This window comes from Barbus barbus, assembly GCF_936440315.1.
Source record: "Barbus barbus genome assembly, chromosome: 13".
Classification (NCBI taxonomy): Eukaryota; Metazoa; Chordata; class Actinopteri; order Cypriniformes; family Cyprinidae; genus Barbus; species Barbus barbus.
In genome coordinates, this window is record NC_136741.1 from 6,067,501 (window position 1) to 6,083,009 (window position 15,509).

At 36.6% G+C, this 15,509-nt stretch overlaps 2 protein-coding genes across 4 annotated transcripts in view; one reads left to right on the forward strand and one right to left on the reverse strand.

The window, feature by feature from the left end:
- Positions 1 to 9,512, forward strand: part of LOC306879347 (kalirin-like) — a 56,967-nt gene extending 47,455 nt beyond the window's left edge. For all 3 annotated transcript variants that reach the window (XM_079432198.1, XM_079432200.1, XM_079432199.1), the window contains 9 exons: positions 708 to 777; positions 859 to 945; positions 1,020 to 1,112; positions 1,785 to 1,835; positions 1,949 to 2,026; positions 3,350 to 3,535; positions 3,614 to 3,785; positions 3,942 to 4,108; positions 8,148 to 9,512. In XM_079432198.1, the coding sequence (XP_079288324.1) occupies positions 708 to 777; positions 859 to 945; positions 1,020 to 1,112; positions 1,785 to 1,835; positions 1,949 to 2,026; positions 3,350 to 3,535; positions 3,614 to 3,785; positions 3,942 to 4,108; positions 8,148 to 8,366 (1,123 nt within the window). In that variant the 3' untranslated portion in view covers positions 8,367 to 9,512. The remainder of the gene's footprint in view (positions 1 to 707; positions 778 to 858; positions 946 to 1,019; positions 1,113 to 1,784; positions 1,836 to 1,948; positions 2,027 to 3,349; positions 3,536 to 3,613; positions 3,786 to 3,941; positions 4,109 to 8,147) is intronic.
- LOC306879348 (uncharacterized protein) overlaps positions 6,005 to 15,509 on the reverse strand; it is a 29,880-nt gene continuing 20,375 nt past the window's right edge. Inside the window, exons 5-8 of the mRNA XM_079432201.1 lie at positions 14,369 to 14,677; positions 13,844 to 14,137; positions 11,817 to 12,069; positions 6,005 to 6,045 (exon numbers count right to left, since the gene is read on the reverse strand). Coding sequence (XP_079288327.1) covers positions 12,014 to 12,069; positions 13,844 to 14,137; positions 14,369 to 14,677 — 659 coding nt within the window. The 3' untranslated portion in view covers positions 6,005 to 6,045; positions 11,817 to 12,013. The remainder of the gene's footprint in view (positions 6,046 to 11,816; positions 12,070 to 13,843; positions 14,138 to 14,368; positions 14,678 to 15,509) is intronic.

The following is a 15,509-nucleotide window of genomic DNA, read 5'->3' on the forward strand; positions in this document are numbered from 1 at the left end:
AATTGTTTTTTAACTTTTAGTAAGGATGCATTAAATGGTTCAAAAATGACAGTAACATTTATATTTTAAATAAATGCTGTTCTTTTGAACATTCTATTCATCAAAGAATCCAGATTTTTTTTTACATGGTTTCCACAAAAATATTAAGCAGCGTAACTGTTTTCAATATTGATCATAATAGATTTTGGGGTTTTTTTGTAGCACGAAATCAGTATATTAAAATGATTTCTGAAGGATCATGTGACACTAAAGACTGGAGTAATGATGCTGAAAAATCAGCCATCACACAAATAAATTAGATTTTAAAATATATTAAAATAGAGAATAAAAATGTTTGTATTAAATAGTTTTCTTAAAAATTCAGTTATATTAATATTTATACACTATTACTGTATTTTTTTTAAACAAATGCAGCCTCGGTGAACATAAAAGAGTTTTTCAATAACATTAAAAAACCTTACAGACCCCAAACTTTTGAATGGTAATTATACTGACTCCACAATGCCGTTGCAGTCTTTCACACTATTTTCATGCTACAGTTTGTCATTTTGGATACCAAAATAATCAGCATGCAAAACTTGTGCGTAAAATTTCCTGGTTGACATGAGCAACGAAACATGCTAAAGAAGGAAAGATGGGAATTTAATTTGGTTTGAGTGAAGGGAGTTTACACTCATGACCAAATGTTTTCTGTTCTTATTTCAAAGGTTCTTTCTCTGTGAACTAGAGAAATGTCTGCAGGACCACGACAGACTGGCTGAGCTTTTTATCAAGCATGTGAGCTCAACAAAATGAACTTTATATGTGTCTGTGTGTGTTGTAGTAAACTTCATTCAATTGTCTTCCTTTGTTATCCAGGAGAGAAGGTTACACATGTATGTCATCTACTGTCAGAACAAGCCTCGCTCAGAGTTTGTCGTGGCTGAATATGACGGATTCTTTGAGGTGAGCAGCTCAGTTATGTCTCCTCTGAAGTAAAGTGCTCTGTCTGATGATAATGTTGTTGGTGTTTCTGGCAGGAGGTGCAGCAGGAGGTCAACTCCAGACTGTCCATCAGTGATTACCTGATCAAACCCATCCAGAGAATCACCAAATACCAGCTCCTGCTCAAGGTATTAGCCACTGAATTAAAAAGTCATTATACACTTATAATACTTACCATGGTAAACATAGTTGCTACCAAAATAGCATAGTGCTTCTTCTTTCCTTAAGTGACTAATAAAATCAGAGTCGGAACAGTGTGTGTTTATTGAATCGTAATTCCTTTTCTCACTAAAGCTGCGTGCACGACAAGCCCTGAAGGAACAAAAAATGCATTCTTAATTCAGTCTGAACATTGTCCTAATTCAGTCGATTACAGTTTGCACGGTAGTCCTGTTTTTGTTGGGAATTGAACAAATATGTCAGTTCAGTCTGTCTCCCCTCTTCTATTCTTAATAGTAGACAGATGGCAGAAGAGGGGTAGATTTTAGCAAAAACAACAGACACTCAATCCAAAATGGATATCAAAATACATTTTTGTATGGGTTCTGCTGCTCGTATTTATATTACTGGTAGTAGTAGTACTGTATGGCAGTGCTATTTTAGTATCATTATATAACATTACATTATTTAGTAATATGTGTTAGTTGTTTTTTTTACATTTTTTAATTTCATCTTTAACTTTAAAGTTTATTTTGAACACACATATTTAGATATATACAGTTTTGGTTAATAGCAATGCTATATGGTCAGATTATTATCCTATTTTAATTTTCTTGTCTTGTTTTATTTCTTATTTGAAGGACTTTTTGAAGTACAGCACTAAAGCAGGTCTAGACTGTAAAGAGATAGAGGTAGGTCACTAAAGTGATTTTATATTGATATGTATCAATTACACCACATACACTTCTATCTTTAGTGTGCTGTCATGTTTTGACATGGCTGATCTGTAATTTCTGTCCTGCAGAAAGCAGTTGAGCTGATGTCCCTGGTGCCCAAACAATGTAACGACATGATGAACCTTGGACGATTGCAGGGCTACGAGGTAAACTCACCTCTTTTGAGGTACATTAAATGATTATTTAACTGCAATTATTACAATTACATATGTAGTCACAAAGGTGAGCTGTTTGGTTGACTGCCAGAAGCAGTAAGCGTCGATGTAAAATTACACTGACAGTTATAATTTCTCCAAGCAACATGACACATCAATTAGTGTAATAATAGAGTTCTACCATCATGCTAACACATCAGGTTTATACTGAAAGTGTAGCGACAGCTTAAATCTGTATAAACACGAATGTTCACTAACAACGGACTAATCAGCTGTAAGTATGACGTAAAAGACAAACAAACTAATGAAGTTCCAAGTATCTGATGCAGAAAAATGCATTTATTTTATGCGTTAAGAAGGAATGTCCTGAATTATTGCACAAACTGCATCCAAATAGTGTAAGATGCTACCTAAAGATGATATAAAAGTAATAAGGTAAGCTTGTTTCTGCTATGGGATAAATAAAATGAAAAAAGATAATTGCAACATTTTTTTCATGCAATTCTGAATTTATCTCACAATTTTGAGAAAAAAGGAAAAACTGCGTAAGTAAACTCACATTGCAAATTTATAACTCACTGTTGAAAGAAATAGACTCAATATATAATTTACGTTACATTTACATTTAGTCATTTAGCAGACGCTAAAGCGACTTACAAATGAGGACAATGGAAGCAATCAAAATCAACAAAAGAGCAAGTGCTATGACAAGTCTAGGTTAGCCTAACGCAGTACACGTAGCAAGTTTTTTTATTATTATATAATAAATAAATAGAATATTAAAAACAGATTATTAAAACAGATAGAATAGAAAAAGAATAGAGCAAGCTAGTGTTAGAGGCTTTTTTATTTTTGTTAATTGTATAATAAATAAAAAGCAAACAAATTGAGCTAGTGCTAAAAGCTAGTGCTAGTTTTTTTTTCATAATATACATATATCACAATTATGTTTTTAATTTTACTCTGTGGCAGAAACAAAAAAAAAAACAGTTGTGAAATATAAACTCTCACTTCTGAGAGAAAAAAAGCCAGAATTGGGAGGTGTATAGGCTACTTGCAATTATGAGTTTATAATTTAAAATGTCAAGAAATAAACTCACTATATGAGAAAAAACAGTCAGAATGGTAAGATAAAAAGTTGCAATTACCTTTTTTTTACAATTACCATTGTACAACCAAATCTGCTTCCAAAAACTGTAGGTGCAGTGCTGGAAAGTCACAAACAAAATAACCTTGACTTTCTTGAAATATCAGGTGATGAAAAGGTACTGTATGTATCAGTGCTTTGATGATTGCTTGTGTTCCTTTGCACAGGGGAAGTTGACAGCTCAGGGAAAGTTATTGCAGCAGGACACGTTTTTCGTGACAGAGCAGGACTCTGGCGTTCTGTCCCGCAGTAAAGAGCGCAGAGTGTTCCTATTTGAACAGATCGTCATCTTCAGCGAGCTGCTTCGGAAAGGCTCGTCAACACCAGGGTACCAGTTTAAAAAGAGCATTAAGGTACATTTAGCACAAGTTGATTCAAGTTCAGTAAAAAACAAAATACACAACTTTTTTATGTTAACCTCTTGTGTGCAGGTGAGCTACCTGAGCATGGAGGAACATGTGGAGAGCGACCCCTGTAAGTTTGTGTTGTCATGTCGCGGCTCATCTGAACGACTGACACTTCAGGCCGCTAACATCGACATCAAGAAAGAGTGGGTCCAAAGCATCCGAGAACTGCTGGACATGCAGATCAACTTCCTCACGGGTAAGCGAAAGGGTTAAGGACGATGGCAGTTGGTATCTTCAGTTGTTGGTTTATACACAAACAGATCTCAGTGCTGTTTAATTAATTACACACATTTTTATTTCATTGCTGTTCGTGAGATCATTCATAACCTGCTCCTGATCTGTTTCTGATCAGCTCTCCAGAACCCACAGGAGTACCAGAAGAAAGAGAGTGGAGGTTCTTTGAGCAGGCAGCTGTCCAATAGCAGCCGTTCCTCATCCTCTCACCCCTCCACCCCTCTCAAACCCAACACCGCCCCCAATGGAAGTCCCGCCCACAAGCCCAATAAGCATGTAGAGGAGGTGAGCATGATTCAAAATATTACATAAATCTCACATTAATTAATGACTGTCAATTAGTTTGCAATATTTTATACATTTTATAGAAAAAATTACTTAAGATAACAATTTATTAATCAAAGTGATTACATATTAATAATTTCTGAAGTAAAGGCTCCAACTGAAGACAAGACATTGCATTAATGAGGAAGATGAAAATATTGAATACACAAATGTGACTTTAGATATTATATTGTTTTATGTCCATATCATTGAACTTAGTACTTCAAGCTTGAATTGCTCTGATTGTAGGTAAATTCCATCAAGATGATAGGAATCGATGAAAAAAAATGAACAAATACATATTTAAATAAATCAAATATAATGTTCAGGATTCTTTAATGAATAGAAAGTTTAAAAAAAACAGCATGTGTTTAAAATATATATTTTTTTGTGACAATGTCAATCATATTTGTCAATGTAATGCATCCTTGCTGAATAAAAGTATTAATATTTAAATTTAAAAAAAGATTTTACTGATCTTAAACTTTTGAATGGTAGTGTAGCTGCCTATATTTATGTATATCTATATAGATACTGTATATCTATCTATCTATCTATATATATATTAGGGGGCTTATCGTATTTTGGGGTCTTTAGCATCATAGAGTTTAAGCCCTGCCCCTGACCATCTTTCTCACCACTGAACTCCGACGTGTAACTGATGTCCACAGCAAAAGCTGTAGAATGAAAGCACCCTAATCAGCTTGTGTGACAGGAGACCAATTATCTCAATAGCATTCTGTGCTTAAAGAGGCTTGTGTAATCTAACTAAATCAATTAGTTATCCTGACCATTTTAATTAGCGTCTCATCCAGGCTAGGTAGATGTAATTAAACGTAATTAGTTCACACTGCACTAGTCGCTGCAGTCTGTGCATGCGTCTCCTTGCTGAACTGGATGTGTCCGTGCTGCAGTGCTGTGAAGTTCCACTCTAATTGTCTTTGAGGGGAGGAGAGGTGCTGCTAGTTATTCTTAGTGGGGAGAATGGCCTAGATTTCCAGCTCTGCCCCTGTTCTGTACCTGTTTCTCCTCTCAGTAGGGTCTCTTTCTTCTGTTCCATTCTGGCTTGCTGTCTTCCTTGTTCTCGTTCTTCTCGCTGCAGTCTCTCTCTCTCTCTGGTGAGCTTTTATCTTGGCCTTGGCACACTCTGCTTTTTTCTGTGTGCCTAATAAATCACACTGTCACTGAATACCAGACTGAAGGAACCGCTTGCTACTTTTTATTTTTAAATGTCTAAGCTTTTCACCCAGCTATTTATTTCTCATGCCAGGTCAAGGTTGACAGCGAGGAACAGACTTTTAGTCTGAGCGAAGTTTTGTCCTGATTTGTCCGAAGTGTTTGACCATATGATTGAAGGACATACGTAAAAAATAAAAAATCGATTTGATTTCAGTTCATGAGCTTTCAATTCGATTCTACTCTGATCTTGATTTGATTCATTTGGAGATATTTCTATTCCAAAGAAATCAAACTGAATATATTTGGCAAAGTTCTCAAGCAAAAAATCTCTCTAAACTGTAATGCAGTGAACTATACACAGAACTTTGTCGGGTGGTAAATTATTGTGCTCACAGAGACCCGAGATTGATTCCCGTCTCAAGGTCCTTTGCTGATCTCACTCCCCTCTCTCTTCCCAATGCTTTTCTGTCATCTCTCTACGGTCCTGTCCATTAAAGGCATAAAAGCCTTTAATGGAAATATAACTATACATAAAACGAAAATATAACTATAAAAAAATTTTACAACCGATTTGAATACAAACATGTTAATTGCACATAAAGCATATAAGAGTCTATAATAACTTTTTAATCACGTTTCTACTCCAATTCAGGTTTTTTTTTTATATCTAAACATTTAAGTTTTTTTTTTAAATATAAACAGGTTGGTTGGTATAAAATCTTCTTTTTACTATGCATTTATATAAATATATATTAAATATTGAAGGACAGGTTAAATTTATATGTAATATAGTGAATATTGAGCAAAATGCTCTTTTTAGAATCAAGTATGGACACTGGCATTAATATTAAGAGGCATTAAGAGGCAAATATAACATTACGTGACATTGTTTACAAGCTGTTTAATCAGAATCAGAATCAGAATTAGCTTTATTGCCAGGTATGTTTGCACATACAAGGAATTTGTTTTAGTGACAGTAGCTTCACAGTGCGACAGAATGACAGCGACAGGACAGGACACAGATAATAAAAAAATTATGTACAAATATACAAAAAATGGACAATATGCAAAATAGCACAAACACAATATACAAAATAGACAATTCAGTATATACAGGTATGTTAGGTGCAAATTTGAAATGTATTAAGTATGTCGTGGCCTAATGGTTAGAGAGTCGGACTCATAATCCAAAGGTTGCAGGTTCAAGTCTCGGGCCGGCAGGAATTGTAGGTGGGGGGAGTGAATGTACAGCGCTCTCTCCACCCTCAATACCACGACTAAGGTGCCCTTGAGCAAGGCACTGAACCCCCAACTGCTCCCCAGGCGCCGCAGCATAAATGGCTGCCCACTGCTCCGGGTGTGTGTTCACGGTGTGTGTGTGTTCACTGCTCTATGTGCACTTTGGATGGGTTAAATGCAGAGCACGAATTCTGAGTATGGGTCGGAACTTGGCTGTATGTCACTTCACTTTATTAACTCTGGATGAGTACAGTTTTTGGAGAGTGGGGAGGGCTGTACCAATGATTCGCTCAGCAGTCTGGACTACTCTCCGTAGTCTTCTGAGATCAGATTTGGTAGCTGAGCTGAACCAGACAGTTAATGAAGTGCAGAGGACGGATTCAATGATGGCAGAGTAGAACTATTTCAGCAGCTCCTGTGGCAGGTTGAACTTTCTCAGCTGGCAAAGGAAGTACAACCTCTGCTGGGTCTTTTTGACAATAGAGTCAATGTGAATGTCCCACTTCAGGTCCTGAGAGATGGTGCTGCACAGGAATCTAAATCTAATTGACATCTTTTTCAGTTAAAGCTGATTAATAGATTACAAGAATTATGATACATTTCAGTCAGTTGTACTGTCTTTCAGCATACCTTCTGGTGTTCATTCATGTTTATTTCATGCTGCAACTACTAGTAAAGAGGAAGAGATGATTTGTTCATTTGCCACTTAAACTGCGGCAATGATCGGTTCACATGCACTTTAGCACCACCTCCTAAATTGAGGCGGTGACAGCAATCTGTCATCACATTAAAGTGTGCCAAAACTGTATTTATTGTTTGAATTTCATAATAAAATTTGACTTTGTTTCATATCAAAAGTGTGACATCACAAAGCCTATTGTGATTTATTGGATGGGAGGTGGGCTACAAAATTAATCTTTGGTTAAGTTTTATTCATGCATCAACTAAAAACAGCATAGACAGCAAAAGATTGATTCTTGGAATTTAAAGGGATAGTTCACCCAAAAATGAAAATTCTGTCATTAATTACTCACCCTCATGTCGTTCCAAACCCGTAAGACCTCCGTTCATCTTCGGAACACAAATTAAGATATTTTTATGCATTCCGAGAGCTCTCTGACCCGCCAATAGACAGCAAGGGTTCTTACACGATCAAGGCCCAGAAACATAGCAAGGAGATCATTAAAATAATCCATGTGACATCACTGGTTCAACCGTAATTTACGAAGCTACGAGAATACTTTTTGTGCGCAAAGAAAACAAAAATAACGACTTTATTCAACAAATTGTCTCCTATAGCGCCATTTTGGAGAGTATCACATACTTATGGGAGGGTCAGAGAACTCTCTGAGTGCATAAAAAATATCTTAATTTGTGTTCCGAAGATGAACGGAGGTCTTACGGGTTTGGTAATTAATGACAGAATTTTCATTTTTGGGTGAACCATCCCTTTAATAATCAATATTGGTTTTATCGATATTGCCAAAATCAATATTTTTCAATTCATTTGTATATTCTTGATAAGAATGTGTAGTCTCACGTTTTTGTGATCTTCAGATGTGTTTAATTTTTGTGTTTCCAGGATGTGGACGAGGGAGAGTGTAACGGCCTGTCATCGGTGCGAGTGACGCAAGATTACAACGCCGTGAAGGAGGACGAGATCTGCGTGGTGGTTGGTGAGAAGGTACAGATCCTGGCGTCCAATCAGCAGAACATGTGCCTGGTTTACCGACCTGCAAACAGCCAATCGCCTGCTGCAGAGGGCTGGGTGCCGGGTCACGTGCTCTCCTCGACCCGGTAAAGCCACGCCCCCTCAACACCTCGGAATAAACCACTACTCAAATTCACTTTTCAGTTTCACCAGCCTACTCTGGGAAAGCATGCCAAGGCATGCCACTCAACCTCCTGCTAAACTACTGTTGGTTAGTCAGAACAGGAAGTGCCGCCACATTCCCCTGCCACCGTACAGTTGAGGACTAAAGATGCACGCTGCGAAAAATGGTGTGGAATCACCTCCCATAGTCGACATGGGCAAAAAAAACAACTAACTATAGAAAAAAGGAAGTTTGAGAAAATATATTATATTGCTAATTATTTAAAAAAAGATTTTGTTGTATAGAGAGGAAACTGAGGTGAATTTGTCAGTGAATTACGTGTGGATGTGTATGGATGTTAATGTCGTCCTTTCTCATCAACATGCTCCATTACGTGCAACAGACTGTTTTTAAATGGGGCTCTCCCTTTTTTCCCTGTCTGTCTATGCCAAGTCATTTGCACACTGTGTATATTTTCTTTTACTGAGATTTTATTTTTGAAAAGCTTTTTTTTCCCCTAAGTGTCTTATTTTTACAGCTATTAGGCGTGGCACATTTATTATTTTCTTTCAGTTCTGTCAACCAGTTCAGTGTTCTGTACAAAGTATTCTGCACTTTTCCAACAAATAGTATCGCAATGACAGCAAGTTGTGCAATACCACAATCGTCACAATGCTCATAACTGTACTTGTAACTAAAGATTTAAATGTATTATTCTGTATCATTTTAAATTTGTACATAATATTTTTGACATTGCCATAATAGATACACAGCAGAGGAAAACGATCCCTCTATTCCTGTCAGGCTCAAGAGAGAAAAAAAACTAAACTAAACCCTGGTAGTCTGCACTGCCTCCAAAACCCAACCCACTGATTTTTACATTCGACATCATCTGATTTAGTATGTAATAAGTTATCATATGAATCATATCAGAACAGATGTTTACTCAAATTAGTCGATTAAAAATGGATGTTGTTGATTTCTGAAGAGTAGTTTCTGCTGTCAGCGTTCAGATCTCAGATATACGTGTAAATAAACGTATAAAAATAAAAATAATTCTAGCAGGTATTTCACTTGTTAAACTCTGGAATGTTGTTCATAATAAAGGTGACAATTTTTCATCTTGGAAATTATGTGTTCTGTATCATTTGAGCATCTAAGCATCTATCATCAGCTGTAACTATACAGTTATTACAGAGCGATTGTGCAGCACTAAGATCGAGTAATACTAGCAATGAGATGCAGCCTTGTTCTGACGCAAGAAGCAAGTCATTTGTAATTTTAACAAGTGCAGTTTCTGTGCTATGGTGAGGCCTGAAACCTGACTGAAATTCTTCATAGAGATCATTTTTTTGCAAGTAGGAACACAATTGAGCAGACACAATTTTGGAACGCAGAACGAGGAGGAGAAGAAGGAGCGAGTCTCTCCGTCAGAGGTTTCCACGGAAACAGCAGAAGAGAGCAAGTCAAGTCAAGTCACCTTTATTTATATAGCGCTTTTAACAATACAGATTGTGTCAAAGCACTTAACAGTATCAAATTGGAGGATAGAGTGTCAGTAATGTATACAAATAAGATTAAACACTCAATTTTCAGTTAAGGCATTTCATTATTGAGTTCAGAGATGTCATTGTCTAGATCAGTTTAGTTTAAATAGTATCTGCTAAATCAAATTGACGATAATCACTAGAAATTAAGTGTCCCCAACTGAGCAAGCCAGAGGCGACAGCGGCAAGGAACCAAAACTCCCTCTGTGACAGAATGGAGAAAAAAAAACCTTGGGAGAAACCAGTTCTCCTCTGGCCAGGAGATAATTGTTTATTTATTGTTTACTTATTGTTTTAATTACAATTTTAAATGTATAAATGTATTTATTTCTATTTTAAATTGTTGGAATTTCTAACAATAATAGTATTATGTAGTTAGGTATTTTATTATATTTTTAGTTATTTTATTTTAAGTTTTAGTTTTATTGTATTTAAGTTGAGGTCTTCACTGGGGATATGTCCCCAGGGCTCATCCAGGTGTCCCGGCCTCCGCCGACGATCAGGGAGACATCATCTCCCGCCACTGATCCACCATCTGATCCGGACACGGACTGAGAAACAGAATAAGAAAGAAACAGACAAATATTAGCGTAGATGCCATTCTTCTTACGATGGAACGAGTACATCGTCTGTTAATAAAGTAATGCAAGCCACTAAAGGGACATGGTTAGCTCCTTGCTAGCTGTAGCCTGTTACACTGCAGTACATTAGATTTCACTTACCACATAAACAGAGTGAGGAGAGATGAGGATGATGGCGAATGATTTACAGATCCTGAGCACCACTGACAAGCTTCTAATCTTGTGAAATGTGTGGTAAGTACTGCCGCTCCATTCAAGAGCAGTTCCCGTGTGTTAATAGCTGCTCCCTGATGCCCACATTTTATATACAGTATTATTACCCGACAATATAACTGCGAGAGAAAGTATTGAAATATATATTTTCCTCCCCGTGTTTCCTTCTTGCTGTGAGCTATTGAAATGAGCCGCACTGTGAAACAGCCAATCAGAGCAGAGCTCATTATTATTCATGACCCTTCCAAATAAGCCAATAACAGGCCATTTCATTCTAGGGAGAAATCCTAGGGTTGTAAATGGACATGTAAAATCGTTTCTGGAGATGTTTTGCCCTTACCTAAACCACATACCTTCTATGTAGATATCAGAGAACAATTTAAAAAACTGTATCAATGTATTCTATGGCACCTTTTATGTGTGATTACAAAATTGAAAAACTTCCTGTCAAATTGTCAGCTTTTCACAGGCAATACTTTTGGAGTGGAAGTTAATTTACAAACACAATTTTTTTCTCCACACCAGTATTACATCTGGAATAACTGTAATATTTTGTATAAGCACAAGAGTATATTTATGAAAACCTGGTTTGATAAAGGGATTCTTTTGGTAGGACAGTTGTTGAATTCTCAGGGGTATTTAATGACTTATGATGAATTTCTTTCATATGTTAATTTCCCTGTGACGCTACAAGAATATGCCTCTGTAATTGGAGCTATTTCTTCTAGTATCGTGTCTTTATGTAAAGGTATTTCATACTCTAAACATGCTTCTTTACGTCACCCTGCTGATACTTTCTGTGGCAGAATTTGTTTTTCATCCAGAAAAAAAAATAACAATAAGGCTATGCGTTTATTGTTTCAAAAAGAAATTGTTAGCAAGCCATGTGCTATTTTCTATTGGTCTAAGTTTATCAGAAATATTAATTGGAGAAAAGTTTGGGTATTACCTAATAAATATCGCATTACAAATAAAATTAAAGAAATGTAATTTAAGATACTGCATAAATATTACCCTGCAAAGCATTTCTTTACCAGATTTATTGAAGATATAGATGTAGATTGTTCATTCTGTTCACGACACCCTGAAACGGTACAGTGTCATGTGAAATGGATCATGGGAACTGTAGTCCGGGTTGAAAGGGTGAAACAGTCTGTGTGGTGAAGGGGAGGAGTAACAGGGACCGGATTCATGACAAATATATTGTTCAGCTCTAGTGTGGATGATGTCACAAAGATTGACAGTGGTGGGTGTGTCTTACTAAACTGAACTCGTCCCCTGCTGCACACCCTCTTAAGGCCGCAGTGGTATCGCTTCCGTCGATACCTTCATTTTGTTTTCTGTGGAATCTAAAAGAAAATAGAGATCACAGAAATTTGTAAGAAAAGGTAAGAAAAAAACAGTTCTGCTACATATACATCTACATGTTACATCGCCACTCGATTGTCCCTAAACATGCTGAAAACAACAGAACAAAATATGACAAATTACAAATATTATACTTTTACAATATGAACCTATAGAAGTCTTTCCTTGAAAATCTAAAAAAATCACTTTGTTCATCTTCCATTGACTTCAGAAGATACATAAATAAAGATTATCAATGAATCATCTTCAGGTCTACTTTACAGTATTGATCGTCTACGACAGTGGTCGGCAACAGGCGGCCCGCGGGCCAAAACTGGCCTGCCAACAATAGTATCTGGCCCGTGGCCGCAGCCAGATTATTTGGATAGCGGCTGGTTCTGAAATAGATCTGTCATGACAGCAACAGTTACTCACAGAGTATGTGATTGGAGCGAGTGTGATTTTGAATGGAGCAAGGAGCGGAATTTTTAAGTCGGAGCATCATCGTTTTCACTCGCTCCAAGAGCGCTCCATCACGAGCACATTTCATGCCAAGGCTATGATGACAGCAATGGACATGAGCGGAAAGTTATAGCTCTAGATACTGAATATTTTCAGCTGAAGGCATGATTTAAATCTACAATAAGTTGATTTAAATCATGCTAGGAATAAGTGTAGCCTACTACAACACTTATTCCCACGCAATCGCTCAATAATGCATTCAAACAAATGTAATCTTACAGTGCTACTTCATCTCTATCCGAATTCGAATGAGTTTCTCAAGTCTCACTGTTAATGTTCCACTCCACTCACATACTCTGCCGGACACCGCCACACAAATTTTGTTAATGACTGTCCTACTACAAGATTTAACACAGAGTAACAGCTCACTACCAGTTACAAAACACACTGTAACAGTCTCCTAAAATTATCCTTTGACTATGCTCTGGCCTGCCACAAATTTTTTATTTTTTTTTGGCTCCATGCCAAACTTACTTGCCGACCCCTGGTCTACGATATCGATTGTTGTTTTACCACTGTGCAAGCTGACTTTATCGAGTGTGTCACTCACTTGGATAACAAAGACTTTGGATTCCTGAGAATCAGGATCAGAATGCAGTTAGAATGAGCCTATTATTCAAGTTATGAAAGCAAAACATGTGCCTGTATGGGTTTTTGTTTTTTTATATTTATAAGATACAATACAGTGCTGTAATATCACATAAGCAAGAGTGACATTTTCCTGTGAGCGTCATCGCAAATGTGATATTGATTTTTATAAAACAGTTCCACAGATAAGAAGTTAAGTTACATTTAGACACAATGTTGTCTGTTTTTTTTCTGTTTTGCCAACAAAAATAATTCCAAACAAAGCCGGAGGCAGACATTTGTGCATTTCAGAGCAACACAGTGTTGTTTCATTCATAAATGAATCTGTTTTTGAATGAATCGAGTGAGTCAATGATTCAATGGTCCGTTCATAAAGACTGTTACTTGCTTCCTTTCTAAATGAATAAGCCATTTTGAACATATCGTTTGAGGATGAATGATTTGATGTATAACTTAAGCTTAATATCGGCGGTAGTAGCTAAGATAAGTAGCTAGACTCTGAACAAATCTGTCTACAGGTTTAATATTAGTCAGGTACAAAGAAAGTATTTCTGGCTAGCTGTAAGGTAATCACTGTTTGGATGATGAAAGTATGCAGTATTTACCCAAGTAGCCAGAACTGTTGTTTAAATGTGTATTAATTAGAATAAATGTCATTCTACTCACCTTCGATCACATTGAATCTCCTGAATCTGTTCCGTTCGCTGTTGAGGACCTGTAGTTGAAAATGTCTAAAGTCTTCATCGGTGATGTTTATGATGGTCAGAGATCCATTGCAATGCAGATCATCCAGGTTCAGTCTGCCTCTGAAGCTCTCACTAACAGTAGTTTTTCCTGATTCGGCTTTAACAACAAGACGGCTTTTAACTCCAAAGGTCCACAGTATCAGATCTCCTTCCTGTATTGCAATATCGCTCTTTAGAGTGACAGATTCTCCAACCTTCACTGGCACGTTCTCCACTTCATGTCAAAGCAACACAGAAACACAAATACAGAAAACGAAGTGTCAATTAATTTAATTTGCATTTTCAACAAATTCATTTTGATGGCATTTTTTAACCTAGTTTATGTTCCTAGTTTCAGATCATCTGAAATCTGAATTACCTATGACTAGCTATGATTCATCATCACAACTTTTCTTGTAATATTGTGATTTCTCTCTAAACAGTGCATGATTATTGATCTACTCACCACTGACAGTAACAATGAATTTCTTGTATTTGGTTCTTCTGGTTTTGCTGCTGATCTGTACTTTGTAGACTCCAGAGTGAATGGTCCTGATATAACTGATAATGAGATCTCCAGTCTTACCACCCATCTGCAGTTTGCTTCTGAATCTCTCGTCAGTAACAGCACATTCTATATCAGTGTCTGTAATGGTCCATTCATTGATTTGGATTATGGGATTGTTGGTATCTTCAAACCACCACATTATCTTATCACCGTTCTGTAGTTTAGTATCAGTCTTTAGAACGACAGTTCTTCCTTCCGTCCCTGACACTTCAAATTTTACATAGAAACAGAACAGAAATGTGTTCAGAAGATCAAGCTTGACTTTACAAACAGCATATTTTGGCATGTTGCTAGGAAGTTTTAACACATTGCTAGCATGTTACTAGGCATGTTTTGGCATGTTGATGACATGTTTCAACTAACACATTGTATTTTTCTAGTACGTTTTAGGATATTGTTAGCAGGCATGGGCAGTATTTCAGACACTTGTTTGTAAAATATGTATTTGAAATACAAAATACTATTTTGTATTTTAAAGCCTTTGGAAAAAAATCTAATGTAATTAGTATTTAAACATTTAGCATGAGTATTTTTATATTTTCAAAATACACAAAATACTTTTGGACCAACACACTGAGCCAGCTTTTGAATCTGACACCATCGAGTATTTCTAAGGGAGGGGCTTCATAGAACTAGGAAGTCAACAGATCATTTTTATGAGAATGGAAAAAGCGGTGTAAAATGAAGTTAAAATATGTGAAAGGTTTTTGTTTTTTTAAATGTAGCATGAACACATGTTACAGTACACCCCATAAACACAATCAAGCCTTCGAAAAAAGCTGATCAACCACCCCTTAAATTTTCCAGGTTTTCTCCAGGAACTGCGCCTGGATGACAGCTACATTATAACTATTACTCTATTATAGACGGTTTTATCGGCGCACGTGCCTGGTCCGAAGTTAACTTCCGGTTTGAGTTTGTTTATTGTTCTGGCTAGTGGCGCCAGCTACAAACGCAGTTAAAGTTAAAGCGCTGACTATATATGTGCCGCTAATCGGTAATGCATATATCACAATAATGAATATGCACAATATTGTTA